General features: G+C 46.0%; 1 protein-coding gene across 3 annotated transcripts in view; it reads left to right on the forward strand.

Moving 5' to 3' along the window:
* PPP1R12B (protein phosphatase 1 regulatory subunit 12B) overlaps positions 1–16,311 on the forward strand; it is a 132,806-nt gene that overhangs the window by 19,090 nt on the left and 97,405 nt on the right. For all 3 annotated transcript variants that reach the window (XM_053998295.1, XM_053998296.1, XM_053998297.1), the window contains exon 2: positions 15,085–15,215. In XM_053998295.1, the coding sequence (XP_053854270.1) occupies positions 15,085–15,215 (131 nt within the window). The remainder of the gene's footprint in view (positions 1–15,084; positions 15,216–16,311) is intronic.

The raw sequence follows: 16,311 nt of genomic DNA on the forward strand, positions 1-16,311 counted from the left end.
CAAACACATGATTGCTCTCCCAAGGACCATTTCACTGCTTCCTCCTTTGAGCTCTTCCTTCACAGCTGGCACAGAGATGGGGCTGCATTTTGATCCCTCTGAAAGTCTTCCTGTGTGATGTTTTTTGTGTCTCTACTTTTCAGCAGAAACCATAGATTCATAGAATTGTTTGGGTTGGAGGGAGACCTTGAAGTCCCATCTAGTTCCAACCCCCCTGCCATGGGCAGGGGCACCTTCAACTATAGCAGGTTGCACAGAGCTTCATGCAGCCTGGCCTTGAACACTCCTAGAAGTGGGGCATCCACAACTTCCCTGGGCTACGTGTTCCAGGGCCTCACCTCCCTCACAGTAAATAATTTTTTCTTAAGATCTAATCTAAAGCTGCCCTCTTTCAATTTGAACCCATTCTCCCTTCTTCTGTCACTACATGCTCTTGTAAATAGTCTTGCCCCATCTTTCCTGTAAATTCATCTAAGGCACTGGAAGGCAACAATTAGGTCACTCTGAAGCCTTCTCTTTTCCAGGCTGAACAATTCCAATCCCCTCAGCCTTTCCTCACAGGAGAGGTGCTCCATCCCTCTGATTAACTTGGTGGCTTTGTCTGGACTGGGGTGATCCTCTCAGACGAGAGGTAGTTCCATGCCTCTGGCAGTTGGGCATTGTTGACAAACCTTGCCCTCTCCTTAATTCTCCTGTTCACCATCCAGGTTGTAGTATGGTGTTCCTGAGGATTTCCTGTGCCACACACCTGCAGGGCAGACTGATGATCAGGAGACACAGTGAAATAAATGGAGAATTCACCATCCTCCAGCTGGACTTCCACCAGGTTTTGATTTTCTTCAGGGATGAGTAAGGGCTGTAGTTCACCCGTAAGCCCAGGCAGCTGCCTGGTGCTCCTGGTGGTTACAGAGGTGGGGAGTTTGCTCTGCTGCCAGCCCTCCCTTTACTGGATGCATTCATTGCTCTCACCATTTCTGCTGTGACCTTTTTTCAGCCTCTGCCATCTGTGTGACGCTGTGGAAGTCCTGTTGGGGCACTCAGGGAGAGTTCAGAGCTGGCTGCCAGGACCTCAGCCACGTGGGGCATGTGCACAGCACTGAGGCAATAACTGGGTTTATGTTACTCTGAGGAACACATAAAAGTTTGTATCAGCCCTGTATTTTTTAGATCACAGAGACCACAGTTTCTGATTAGATTTGAAATGTGATTCATGCCACTGGGAAAAGTCGACACCTTAGTTGTGTCCATCTTTCTGCTCTGTCCATCACTGCTCTGACAAGGAGCAGTGCATGGCCACATCCATGGCTCACTCAGCTACCCTCTGAGAGTTTCACAGGGCAGTCAAGCAGTTCTTCTCCCTCTGCAGTGACCTTATTCCACAGGTCATTTTCTTTAACAGCTCGGTGCTCTCTGTACCATGTTGGCCACCACCTCTCTTTTCCACAGACATCACCAGAATGGAGTTCCCTGCCCTTTTCTTTGGACTGCTGATGGCAGCAAGAATGGAATGTGCTCAGAAACCAGCAATGAAGGATTTTGTTACTGTAGGTGCTGTGCTGAGATTTGCTTTAGTTTGTTTCCCACAGGAATAAAAAAACCCAAAGACACTTTGCTGTGACCGAGCAGCCCTAACAGGGTCAATTGATTTCTTTTTCTTCTTTTTTTCCTGTGAATAAAGGCAAGTGCAAATGAGCTCTGCCTGAAAGTGTGGTTGGCATTTGAAAACCCATACAAATTGGATCCTCAAACATACGTATTTTTCCAGTATTGACAGTTCTTGAAAAAATTTACCTCTGCTCTGGAGCCAGGTTGGGGGAGCTGGGGGTGTTCAGCCTGGAGAAGAGAATGCTAAGAGACTCCAGGGGCCCTTACAGTGCCTAAAGGGGCTCCATGAGAGCTGGAGAGGGGCTTTGAACACGGGCCCAGAATGTCAGGACATGGGGGAATGGCTTCCCACTGCCAGAAGGTAGGGATAGATGGGATATCGGGAAGGAATTCTTGGCTGTGAGGGTGGTAAGGCCCTGGCACAGGTTGCCTGGAGCAGCTGTGGCTGCCCCATCCCTGGAAGTGTTCTGGGCCAGGTTGGATGGGATTTGGAGCAACCTGGACAAGTGGAAGGTGTTCCTGCCCATGCCTCTCCTGGAGCCACTTCAGGCACTGGAAGAGGCTCTTCGGTCTCTCCAGAGCCTTCTCTTCTCCAGGCTGAGCACCCCCAGCTCTCCCAGCCTGGCTTCAGAGCAGAGGGGCTTCAGAGCTTTAAGATCCCTTCAGAGCCAGACCAGTCTGGGATTCTGTGAAGGGATGTGCAGACTCTGTCATAGGACCATGAACTCCTGTGTTCTCCTTTACCTGCTACACTAAACTTTCCAGCTGTAGTCCAGGCTTAAATTGATACGTTTAGATAGGTTTATTTGCTATGTTTTGGGAAAATACCTAGCCTAACTTTTCTGCTGTAATATCTAATTATATCAAGGTTTCAGCAGCATTTCCATAAGAAAGCATTTCCTTAAAGCTGCACTGTGGTAAGTGATGTTGCAAATCCCAGTGATGGCACTAGAAATGGAAATGCTGCAAAATCATAGCTGTGGGCCTTTCAGGAATAGTGTGGAATCACTTTATTTTAAGAAAGATTTCTTTATCCAGCCCGCTCTTTGTCAGCTTCATCACTGTTATGCTTCAAAGAAAATTCTGTGTCCTCTGATTGATGTGGAGCCTTTTCCTGCTAGGAATAGTGACTGGTAGTTGAACCATGGTGGATGCCAGGCTCTTGTTCAGGTGTGGGCAGGAACAGTGGCAAAACTCAGAAAAACCTGTTGTTTGCTTGACTGAGAAGACTTTGAGTGACATGGGACTGGAAAATGCCCAAGCAAGCTGCCACACGTCTGTCTGGGGATAATTTTTGCCTCTAGGAGCACATGGAGTGATCCTTAGAGGGTTTTAGCCACTGAATATATAACTGCAAAGTAGCAAATTTAAACTTTCCTGCATGCTGCCAGACTGGAAAGGAAAATGAATAAATAGAATTACCGACTGTATGTTTTTCTCTTTATATTCCACCTTCTTTTTTCTGGCCACAAAGGTAAAATTCAGATCTTGAAACAAAACTTGATGTGGCTGCAAGACAGCAAGACAGGGATGTGCATGGAAACCAAGGGCTTGACAGTCTGTTTGTGAATAAACTGACAATGAATCCCTCCAAGGAATCTCCTCTTGCTCTTCACCTGTAATTGTGTTGAGGTGTTTCTGCTCACAGCCGCTGGCTTCTAGTCACTTAGTGCTAATTCAGCATTTTTGGCATTTGCAAGAGTTCATGCAACTTCTTGTACATGAACTTTGATGTCTGTACGGTAGAGCTGGTTTCTGTGAAAGCAGTACTGGCCTTGGAGTGACTTGAATGCTTTCTGTGTTGAAAAATCCATTCTTCCCTAGGCTGTAGGCAGCATGAGCTGTCTGTCTTGACATAAGCAAGATATTATGTAGCAGCTTAAGACTATCTCAGTCCTGCCCTTCCTGCTGCTCCTGTCATGTGCCTTTGACACCAGGGCAAGTGCTTATCTGGTCCCACTATGAGCCAGTTTAGCTCCTGGATCTGTTCAGTGGGGTATCAAATGAGTGTCAGTGCCCTTGCTGGGGGAGAGGGTCTGCTGGCAGGGTATTGGGTATATGAGGGCAGCCCTGGCTTCAGCAGAGCCTGCTGCAAAATCCTGTCACGGCAGAGACTAAAGAAAGCCTGGAGTGATCCACAGAGATTTTTCTGTCTGCCTTTGAGGTCTATAGTTAGGCAACACAAATCTCACCTTTAGTTTGCCAAGTTGTAGCTAAAATCATTTGCAGCTGTTTTTCCATGTCTCTGCTGGGGTAGGAGAAGACCTGGAGAGGCTCTTCCTGTAGAGGATTCTCTGCCAGAGCAGAGGGCCCTCCCCTGCCTTCCCACCCAACCTTGCCCTTCCAGCAGGTGTGGTGTGAGTGGAGCCACCTTTCCAAAGGTCCATAAAGTGATTTTACATTTTTCCCCCCCATTATTCACCAGGAAAGCCCCCATTTGGCATTGGCCATATTGTGCTGCTTAGTCACCACCAGTGGCCCTGCAAGACATTGGGGCAAGTGTCAGCCCTTGGGCTGCAGGATACCACCTTGGTTTGGCTGAAGCTGATCTAAGCCTGCATCTTGGAAGTTTAAGATATATTTGTGTTGTAGAGATGATGGCAGAACTATATCTCTGCTTGCTTGTGTTGTGAAAATGAAGTCTTTAGGAACTGCATTAAATAGTGCAGTGTAGCCCCTGATGGAGTTCCTGTCAGGACAAAGGATTGTTAGTTGACCATTTCTTTGCTGAGCAAATCTGCAGTACCCAAATTTCCATTTTCCACACAGGATTGAGATGCTTGTGAGTTTTCTAATTATAAAACATAGTTATTTTGGGCAGGAATGAAAATTTCAGTAATTTAAGGGCAAGGTTTTATATAGACTGTCTTGATCTAGTGCCAGGGAGCGCTGGCTGAGGGGGAGAGAAATTACATACTTACTGGTCAGAATGACTAAACTGGTGAGACTTGAAAAGCCAGTGCTGTTCCACACCATCAGAACACTGGCAGTCCCTGCTTTTTAGTGACAGAAAGACTTTATTTTTAGTGTTGGCAGTTGATCACGTACTGGACTCATTTCAAGCTCTTCTCAGATGGTACCAAGCATTAGCCTCTGCTGGTGAAAGAGTGGGTATTAAAAATCTTGCTGGAACTAGTGGGATGATGATGATGAAAAAGAGGGAGTAAAATTATGATCTAGAGTGAATTTTGAAGTCAGTCCCACACGGTCTGATGCTGGTTTAGAGCTGTGTTGTGGGCTGTAAATGCAAATGGCAAACCAGTCAATTGGCTGCAGAGGAGGAGCACTCTGGAAATGGAAAATCAATGTCTTGGGCCCTGTTTGGATAAGAGGTGAATTCAGTGCAAGTTGCTAGACACATGGAAGCACAAATACTGTGAGGCTGGAGGGGTTCATAGGACCATAAAATGTCCTGAGTTGGAAGAGATAATGGAATCTTAACTCCTGGCCCTGCACAGATACCCCAGCAATCTTACTCTGTGTCTGAGAGCGTTGTCCAAACCATCCTTGAACTCTGGTAGCCCTGGGGCTGTGACCATTCCCTGGACCCTGGGGCTCTTTGCATTGTGAATCCATGTCTGTGTGGTCCATGCTGATCTTCCTAGGTTTGCCAAAATGCTCTTTGATTAGAAATATTCAAGGAGAGGCAAAGAGCTGGCAATGCTGCGTGCCTGTGCCTGTCATCCTGGCAAGAGTAAAAGTAAAGCAAGTTAGCTTTCTTCCCATTTTCCTCCCCTTTCGGTAACACAGAGTGTGAGTGTCCAGCTGACCTTCTCTCTCCTTCCCGAAGTGGCTCCTGTTTCTTCACAGAAGCGGAGCTGGAAGCTTTGGCATTCCGAGGGCTGCCCGGGTGAGGGCAGGTCCTGCCCAGGCGGGGACAAGCGGAGTGTGGTGCTTCAGCACTCACTGGCAGCACCATCACTGCAGCACATGCAGGAGTCCTGGCAGTTGGAAAGAATTTCACAGACATTTAGCCAAGCCATCTCTGCTTTAGTTCAGCAGGTATTTACATCTAAGTCCCTGTAAATAAGTTGATGGCCCCAGTACATGTATGAAGGAGTTTCAAAATAGTTTCAAAATGTGGCTTCTATTCAAAGCTCTTCTCCACCTGACATTTCATGCTGCTATTTCATCTTGGAAATGCTACGTTCATGGCATAATTATGCCTTTGCACGTATTCCTCTCTTCCCATGTGCTCTGCTGGGTTTTTGTTGTGCTAATCATTGTAAGAGATTTGTTGTTGGTTTCTTTTGATGACTGACATGGATACTGCTGAATACTTCTCGTTGTATGTGGGGCTTTTTCCAGTGGAAAAATCTGACATAATCCATATATTTCTCTTCCTGCTTACATGAGAAGTATGACTCAACTGCTGTTAAAAAAATGAACATCCATATCTAATTAATCAGACTATAAAATTAATCTTTTTATCTCATTTCGCTCCCTTTCCTCTGTTATTTTTAAAACAGAATTTACCTCTTTCTCCTGGTTCTAATGTGGTTGTTTCAATATTAGATTTGCCAAGAATTTTAAAGCATAAAGATTTTTAAAGCTGGGTTGGTGGTACAGAAGTGCCTGTGCAGGGTGTTGAGGCATGAGGACCTGCAGAAGCCAAGGCTGAGGAGAGAGAAGGTGCAAAGGCTCTGTGGTTTTGTAGGAGCAGCAGTACAAGCTGTTTGTTGTTCCCCAAATCACTGGTGAGTGTAATCTGTGCTGCCAGAGATACAGGGATCACTTGGAGGTGGAATTTTTGGGCAGTGCCGGTTCTGACAGAAGCCCCTTAAGAGCAGAGCTGTGATCATGGGACACCATGGCAAGGTCATACCTTCCAGTGCCGACAGTCCAAGTGCTGACAGTTGCCAGGCTATTTTGGGAGCGCTTTCCCCTTTGTTTTCTGTGAACTCCTCTCTCTGTGCTCCCAGATTTAACCCTGATGCTGTTCAGCTGTCATCAGCCCTGCCTTTGTTTGTGGTTTTGAGGTGTGTGTTGACATCACATATTTACTCTTGCCTTGCATTTGCTGGAAGATGGACTCCCTCTATCTCCTGGCTAACCTTGTTCCATGTATTTTAGACTTATGACAGGAGAACAGTCGAGAAGTGAGTCTTGTCATTTAATCCCTTTGGCTGTGCTGTGACAGCATGACTGAATTGCCCTGCCAGTGCTTCCAGCCCAATGTGTAACAGTTAATGGTGCTGCTGGTGTCAGCGTTGGCCTCTGGTTTGCAGGAGCCCTTTAACCATTTCCAAAGCATCTCAAAGTGGTCTCGTTACACTAGTCCTATAGAAAATGTTGTTGTAAAGAAGCCCTCTCAAAGCTCAGGTTAAGGAGTGACCTGGTAGATCTTGGCTCAAGGAGCGTTGTCCTGTGACTGCCGGTCAGTCCTGGAGGGTGGGCTCAGCTCACCCTGGTGTCACTGGGTCTGTGCTGCTCTGCAGTGGGGAAGGACAGGCACATCCCACCCAGCATGGGCAGGCAATGCCCCCTGGGCACATTTTGAAAATGTGGATGAAAATGATCCTGTGCAAGGCAAGGTGTGGGAGCACATGGCTGGGAAGGAGGAACCCTGGCAAGCTGGGCTTAAACTTGCTGGTGCTCTTATGGTGGTCTTGAGCTGAATTCAGACTGCACTTACATGAACTCAGAAACCATTCTGCTTGTAGACTACTGCTTTTGATGGCCTGTATTCACTCTGACACTTCGCTTAGCACAGAGCAAACTTTTTTATAATTTGAGTGTGCTGTCTCCCCTTGGTTTGTTAAAGAAAACCGACTTTATTCACCCCATGTCTGATGCAGAGTTTTTTGTAGCTCCTGGGTGGTGCAGCCTCTGTCACTCAAACGAGTCTACATCAGGTTTTCAGCATGAGGACATCATTTAGGAGGCAAAAGCCAGAGGCTTGGGCATATAAAGCTTCAAATATGTGGAGGTGAGTCAGGTCTGGATCAGAATGGCTGCACAAATCTATATTCTTCTAGTCCTTCCCCACAATTATAAAGTTCCCTGGATTTTCAGGGAATAAATCTTGTCTGTGTATGTCTGTATGAACATATATGCACATGCTTATGCTAATCCACACAGAAACCCACAGCCCAGAAGGGTGAGGAGAATTCCTTGCTGACATTGGAGGCACTAGATTAGGAGTCTGCAGAGATACTTTCCAACTGCAGTGATTCCGTGGTGTGTCTGTTGCTGTTCTGTACCTGACTGGCACTGGGGTGTGTTGAGAGCTGGGTGCTCTTCAAGCAGTAGCAGATGATCCCTGCTCTGAGGGTCTCTCCATCTGAATTTTAAGTGGTTTCACCAGATGGAAGGATGGAGTGGCCTTCTAGGCACACGTGTGGAGAAGAGTCCTGAAGATCCGCGCAAGAATGATGGATGTGCGGTTGTGTGGAAGAATCTCAGAGGACTCAAGAGTTACAGAAATTTGGATCATTGATGGAACAGAGGGAAGCAAACCATGTCAGGGAAGGGCTGGGTGTGTAAACATGGTTCAACACTTGATTTCTAGATTGGAGGAAAGTCTGGTAGAAGAATTAATAATGGAGGTTTCATTAGCAATCTGATTTAGCAGCAGCAGCATTTTGCACAGGGCAAGGGAGCACCATAGTGCTGGGAGGCTCTGGAGATGGGCATTTCCTGGAGTAATCAAGAAGAGCTGAAGCATGGCCTCTCCTAGCCTGGCACCTCATACTCCATTTCAAAAGCCAGCATGTGCCTGAGCAGGCAGTTTATGTATCACATTTATGTGTGACAAGTGGAACTGCCAAGTATGATTTCCGTGTGGGAATCATGGGGATTGCTACCCCAGGAGCCGACACGGTAGGATTATGAGATTTTCACTCTGTGCACAGAGAAGTCACCGAGATTGGGTTCTGTCACAGGACTAGGGTATTCATAGTAGAAACACCTAACACAGCAGCCAAGCATGAAGCCCTTTCTACTTTCCCCTTCCTGCGTTTTCCTTGTGCCTGGAGCAAATGCATGGCTTCTCTCTCTCAAATCCCAACCAACCACATTGGGAGCACCAGGGAATTAAATACAGCCAAAGTTAGCCCACAGCAGTTATTACAGGTTTCCTGGCTGGCTGATGCCAAGTGTCTACATGCTGCTTTATCCCATGATCATATGACAGTGGCAGATGTGACGTATTATTTGTAAACTGACTATTGGCTCAGAGGTGCTGCAGGGAGCAGTGCCTTGTGCTCCCAGCCAGGTTCCCCCTTGTTACAGGTGTTGCTGTTGGCAGGGCCAGCACCTTGTGCAGGCTCAGGGCAGGACGTGGCCCTGCTGCTGAATAGCTCTCACTGACGTCCTGACCAGAGTCGTTCTTCCTACAAACAGCTGTGCTGAATGTTATTCTTGTATTTATGTTACATCACCAACAACTGGGCAAGTTGTGGAGAAAACAACCACCTCCACGTGGGTGCCTGTGACAGCACTACGGATGTGCAGTTACTGCCTGGCACCTGTGTTCTCCTGGGTTTGTAACCACTTTTCTCCTTGTGGAGGTGAAAAGGTTTGGTTGTTTTTTTTTTCCTCTCAGCTGATGCCAAGCAATTTCTTGGGAATTTGTGAGGCTTTAGATGCTCTCCTCGCTGTTATCCTGTGTGTATCTAATATGTAATGAAATGTAACACCAGTCCTGGGCTGGGGCTTTGGTAAATGTGTTGCACCCCTAGCAAGTGAGCAGTGTCGCACTGTTCACACCTCTTGGAGCTTGATTCCCAGTCCTCTGAACCCTCAGTCTCATCCCATCTGTCTCCTTTTCCTCCCTGATCCTCCAATCTCGGAACCAAGGGATGCCCAGGAGATATGCAAACCAAACCCTTGGCAGGCAGCTGGAGCAGATACTCATCAGGGTTCAGTGGTGCTTGTGCATTCTGGGTGTTCAGAGGAAAGAGCAAACACAACACCATTGTAATAATGAGGTTTCATTCAAGATAAGATCAGATTTTGTCTGGTTGCTGGACAAGCCTTGCCAGACAAGCCAAGTTCTCTGTCCCATTTCCTGGTGTCCCCGTTTCCTTGCTGTAATGTAAACTTCATGCTTGGAAGAAGAATGCCTTGGCAACAGCTCCTGGCAAAACTCAAATCTGCAGCAAGCGTCCCTGGCTGGAAAGGGCTCCACCTGTTCGCTGCAGAGGGGGTAAGCTAATATGCCATATCTGCAAATTTTAGAAACTGAGCACTTCCTCCCTATGGAAAAACTGCTAAATGCTGGTCTCCTGCCAGGAGCTGGAGGAACACCATGAGCTGGGGATGGAGACTTGCCCAGCAATGCCTGGGATTTAAATCCTATGAGCCAACTTTCTTTGCGTGTTGAGTGGGTAATTCTGGGCACTGGATGTGGTTTGCATCAAGGACTGCTAAAACTGTAATACATTAGTACCATTCCAGAAGCCCTTGAAGCTTATCAACCGCCAAGAAAAATACAGGGGTGGCAAGAGATTAGCCTGCTGAAGATCCACGATGAGAGGGAAAGATACCCTGTACTCCCACCCTGTCACATCACCCTGAAGGTTGTGTTAGAGCTTGTACAGAGGCAGAGGATAAAGAAGGAGTTAAAAATTTAAAGACAAAATTGCTATGCTTTGTAGTTAACCTTGCTTTTAGCCTCTCCTACGTGTGAACCAAGCAGCTGAGCGTTAGCAAGGCCTGAAATGGAAAGAATTAAGCCTATTCCTCTATTTATCTTCATGCCCGATCCCAAGGACAGTTTAAGAGAGGGAGTGTTTCCTCACATGAAGAAACTACCCACCAAAAAGGCAACATTACTTCTCAACCAGCTCTTCTTGACTGTCTCCCCTCCCTTTGGGGGCTGAGGGCAGGTGTCTGCTTTGTGACTCTGCTCCACGAAGTCGTGGTCTTTACCATGTTCCTGAGGAATGATGGATTAAATAAGAGAGGAGAACTCTGCATAGCAATAGATCCTCTCGGGTTACTAAACTTATCCACTCTCCTAAATCTGTTGGAGGATTAGTAGTACTTAAAGGAGGAGGTATCTACCCCTTTACTTCCTCTTTGTCCTCTTCTCCTTCCTCCAGTAACCTCAGGTCACCCAGTTGGCTCAGCCTGAAGGTGAGCTGTACCCCTGAACCCCAGTAAGGCTGTTTTTGCTACAGGCTGGCTCACAGTGCTTCATTTCAGTAGATTTTCACAAGAAAACACACAATAGAGATGTGCTGGAGGGGTGTCAGCAGTCAGGCCTCTCAAAAATTTTAGGTGGACAAATGTGTGCCCTAAGTACTTCTAAACAGTGCGAATTTTGTTCTTTACTGGGTATCTTGGTTAAATAATGACATGTATGCAACTATTAATACCATTAATGTATGTGCAAGTATGAATTCCCTGATAACATCAGTGGTAATCAGTTGATACCTTAAAAATATACACAGATATACATTTCAACCCCTAAAAGTTGCCATTTAATCTGTTGTAACATTTTTAAAGGCATTTTAAGGTTCTTAAAGTTCAGAAGTCTGATCTTTAGAAGTTACCAATTTTACTCATTATCCAAGTTTTTGACCTCATAATTCTTGCTGTGAGTTGTGTTAAACATGTCATATCATGTTAAGATCTCAGAAGTGTGTTCTTTTAGGGTGTTTGATTAAAAAATTATGTAAATAATCCCTTGCCTGATAGTTTCTTACATGACACCATGATGAGATTTTCAGAGCTGAGCAGGAGTTACTCAGTACTTTTTTGTCTAATGCCAGTTTTGGAAACTCCTTTTCCACCTCACTTTCTCAAATCTCAGCCAATGTAATTAGTTGCATATAATGATACAACAATGCAAGAAAATATTGTATTTTGGTATTTGAAGTAGGCATGGTCATACCTGTCACTTAAAAAATTGTTCATGTCACTCTACTGTGTCTCAGTTCCATTCCTGTGTGTCATCAGCTCATACTAAAATCAATATTTGCCAGGCAGTGTTCTGTGGCTGGATCACATACGTAGACCAGCAGTTTTTCCATGTTCACATACATTGAGCAGCAGCTTTTCATGAACTACAGAGGAGTGGAGGAGGGTTATTTCTCTTACATATTAAAGAATATTCTGCTGCTCTATTAAGGATAAAGGTGGAGACCTTTGCGCTTGGCTTTTTCTTGGTGGTGAGTGCAGACAACAAGTGTTAAATGGTCCTGGCTCCCTTGGGAGTCCTTGGTGCTGTCAGCACCCACAAAGCCCTGACTGCTCATCATCAACTGCTTTCTTCAGGAGCCAGGAGAGGCAAATCACTGCAGATTTCAGTGTAGGAACAGGTGGGGATTGATCCCAGTATCCTGCTGGTTCCAGCACACATTCCATCAGAACCGGGCAGGGTGGGGAGAGCACAACAGCAAGGCCAATAACAGGGAGAAATTTAAAAGAGTGACAGGACTCTTTTATGCATTTACACAGGCATTTAACTTCAGAGTCCAGTTTATCCAGTGGCTTGAGCAAGAACCATGCTTTTCCCTTGGCTGATTCCCAGGCTATGCAGATGTAGTGGGTGTATTTGATAAACAATATAAAGAAAAATCTCTATCAATATGTACAAAGCTCACGCTCTAGAGACATTTTTCAATCTAAATTTAGATTCACACTCAAGCTACAGGTAACACTTGAACAGACCCAGCAGAGTAGTGAGTGTGCACAGGCAGGAACCATCCATCCACCTTGCTGCCTTGGCTGATAAAATTCCTCTGTGAGGCTCCGGTGCTGCAGGCAGCCGGAATGGATTGTGCCCAAAAGAAAGGCACTGCATGGATGAACCTTTCCTAGTCATTCCTGGCTATTTCCAGAGCAATATGCTTTTAGGTGAAGTCAACACTGGTGGTGTTCCCAGGTCAAAATATAAGTAACTAGTCAGGAAGATGTTAAGTGCAGTTTATTTGAAGTATGTTGGGGGAACGCTTGAAGTAAATCACAATAAATATGACTGGCAGTAAAACAGAGATTGGATCTGAGTTTTTCAGGATCAGACTTGAATTCTCAAAGAATTTCTTCTTGAGCTGAAGAAGGGATTATGATGGATCCATGCCCACCTCTGCATGCATCATTTCCTTTGCCTTCCTACTGCATTTCAGTGTGTTGGTACAGACAGAAGACATTAATAGATTTGTTTGTGTAGTTTGCGGGATTATGGAAATCGGGCGCTTATCCTTTCTACAGTAGGTCTTAAAATTAATCAGCTGCATATTGGGCGCTGTAGTTCTCCTGAACAGTAGGAATATTTGGCTTGTATTTCCTGCCCTCATCACCTGCTGAGACTTGAAGGCTGCATCAAAAGGAACAAGTTGCAAGGAAAATCCTGATTAGATTGTGAGAAGAATTACGCACAGAGAAAATGGTGAAGCACGAGGACAGGGAGTCTCTATCCCACCATGCTGAACTGAAGCAGGCCCTGAGTTGTGTGATCTAACGAGATTTAGCCATGCTTTGAACAGGGGGTTGGACCAGGTAAACTAAAAGAAGACCAAACCCTTGCTCCTGAGGCTGGTGGTAGAACCTGGTTTGCACCCACATTGCTAAGATGTAACCATGTCCTGCCCCATCATGCTGGGACCTGGGGCTCCTCCAACCTTTTGGCGATGCTCTTCAGTCCCCAAGATTTTTTGTTTATGATGTTTTTTTTTTTTCCTAATTTTACTTCTTGAAGTAATCTGAGAGAAGCCCCTCAGAGCAGGGTTTACAGGACAAAACTGTTTTGGGCCTGAGGGTGGGAGATGGAGCCAGTCCAGACTGGGCTTAGCCATTCTGGGTTTGGAGCAGCCCCTAAAGTAAATGACTTCTAGGCTTCTGCTTGTGCTTTTCTGGCCAAGATTCAGGTAAATCAGTCTAAAGCAGGGCCAGGAAACACACTGACACTCCAGCACAGGCTCAGCTGGGATTTGAGCCTGCTCCTGGGGCATCCTTTCCCCATACTGTGGATGTTCCTATGTTGTCTCATGTTTGCCAAGTACCTGCACTAGGAGTTGGTTATCTGGAATGTGCTTCCTTGGAGGTTTCAAAGCTGGGCTTGTGCATGGCTGCTTGTGAACCAAGCAAATGGAGGAATGATTGTGCCCTAAGCAGGCAGTTTGGGATTTGCACTGAGAATCCTAGAGTGTCCTGAGTTGGAAAAGCTCCATAAGTATCATCCAGTCCAACTCTCCTTGCAGTAAAAATAGCAAGAGCTGGTTGTCCTGGTCCAGGACATGCCTCTCCTTTGACATGAGCAATGCAGCACAGAAGAACGTGTTGATAAACCAGGATTGTTTCTTTTTGGGGTGTGTGGATATTGGTTTGAGAGGATTTCCTCATTTTTATTCCTTGCTGGGACAGGAATGGATGGATAGGAAGTGCTGCTCATTTTAGATGGATCATCTGGGAGTCACTTGACTGCTGTAAACAATAGATGTGCCTGCATCAAGCTATGCAAAAGGATCAAATGTTGGGATTTTGGAGGAATCCTGGACAAGCTGTTTCCCTCTCTAGTAATGAGGAGCTGTGTTTCTGCCTGGGGATGGACATGTAGTAAAAAGCAGTGCTTGCACCTCCTGGTCATGCCCCGTGCTTCCCAGCAGAGACACGCACACTTGGATGTGTGTATTAAGTTGCCAACTCATCCTTGAACAACAGCTTCCAGTGAACTGTAAATGTAACGAAAACGTGCTGGAGACAGGAATTTTGAGGAAGGAGGAATTCCACCCAACAGAACTGCTGAGACTTGAAAATCAAGCTAGGTTTTCTTCTGGCAACTTCAAAGCAGAGAGCTCTCTGTAAATGCAGGCTCAGGAATGACTGCAGCAGCTAATCAAAGGCTGTCATTCTCTTCAGCAGCTCATGGGGCTGTAGAACAAACAGGGAAAGTTTCCTGTGTTAGACTCAGGAAAACCAAGAGGTGCTGCTGAATAAAGAAGTTATTAAGTTCCCTAGAACTCTGCTTTTGCAATGATTACCTCTGTAACTGAGTTGCATTAGTCTGGCTCCTGGAGCTGCTGCTTTCCCTTCTCATCCCTGCCCCTAGTGAGGCCTCATTGTGTTCACTGTTACCGTCTTTATTCACTGACATTTTGAGGACCAGTATAATCTAAATAAATACACAGCTTGCCTTGCTTAGAGGGATTTGATGCTGTACCTAAAACTACCACAGATCCATTATTTCAGCATCCCCACTGTGGGGAGGGAACTGTGTGGGAGAGAGGAAGATCAGTGGTGAAAAGTGAAGTTTGAGCAAATTCAGAGGTTGTCCATCTGGGAACTCTGAGTTACAATTAATTTTTGAAAGTTCTGAAATTAATTTGTTTTCATTCACAAATTGAAGTTACCCTAAGCTTTAAGGTGTGATTGCTCACAGCATGGGAAGCTCAACCCAGATACTGCCTGCTGCCAATAAGCTGCCAGTGAGTGTTGCACATTTGATTTAACACCAACACAATTTTTTTTTTCTCTCTTCCTTTTCCCTTCAATCCTTCCACCCCCTGGACATCTCCTCCCACCCTCCCTCAGGCCTGTATTGATGAGAACCTGGACATGGTGAAGTTCCTGGTAGAAAATGGAGCCAATGTGAACCAGCAAGACAACGAGGGCTGGACCCCTCTTCATGCAGTGGCATCGTGTGGCTACCTGAACATAGCAGAGTGAGTGAGTCTGGGGCTATTCTGGGAATTTATAACACTTCCCTGTGCCTTTCTGTTCAGAGCAGGTACACAGGTGATGAATACTCTAAGCCTTGTACAGTGCATTGGAAAGCAATGCTGAAAATAGGTGCTTTTCTCTTGGTATTGAATTCTGAACTTCTGAGGATTAAGGTGAAGCCTTCAACTGGTTGCCTTTTGCTGTTGCCGTTAGACTGTCTTATGATTCATTAGATACTTTAGCTAAAATGCCAACAAAAAGGAAAATGGGACAGCTGATACAGGGATGTGTAGTGAAGGGGTTCCTCCCTGTGAGGGTGGGGAGGCCCTGGCACAGTTTTCCCAGAGAAGTTGTAGCTGTTCCATGCCTGGAAGTGTCCAAGGCCAGGTTGGACAGGGCTTGGAGCAGCCTGGTCCGGTGGAAGGTGACCCTGCCCATGGTAAGAGTGGGACTGGATGGGCTTTAAGGTCCCTTCCGACCCAAACCAGGCTGGGATTCTATGAGTGCATTTCCTTACCGCAGACAGGCTGGTGTGAGCAGTGCTGTGGTTAAGTGGCTTTAAATGGGGACTTTCAAGTTCAGCTGTCAATCCAGCACCACCAATACGTTCACCACTAAACCTCAAGTGCCACATCCACTCATGTTTTGAACACTTCCAGGGATAGTGATTCCACAACTGCCCTGGGCAGCTGTGCCAGGGCCTGACCACTATTTCCAAAAAGAAATTTCCCCTAATCTCCAACCTGAACCTCCCCTGGTGCAGCTTGAGGTCATTTCCTCTTGTCCTGTCCCTTGTTCCCTGACCACTACCTGGCTGCACCCACCTGTCAAGGAGTTGTGGAGAGTGAGAAGGTTCCCCCTGAGCCTCCTTTTCACCAGGCTGAGCACAAACCCTTTATTTTTTACCAGTCATACCATGCTTATATATTTAGTCCACCATAGCTACCAGAAAGTTTCCAAAATTTGAATTAAGATAACTATTTCTTAAATGCATTGAAAATAAATTACATAAATAAAACCAGGCAACCTCACCCTCCTATATTTGTGTGCTTAAACAGATACTTCTTCTACTTCTCAAAATTCTGCTGATTAAAAGAT

This window comes from Vidua macroura, chromosome 24, assembly GCF_024509145.1.
Source record: "Vidua macroura isolate BioBank_ID:100142 chromosome 24, ASM2450914v1, whole genome shotgun sequence".
NCBI lineage: Eukaryota > Metazoa > Chordata > Aves > Passeriformes > Viduidae > Vidua > Vidua macroura.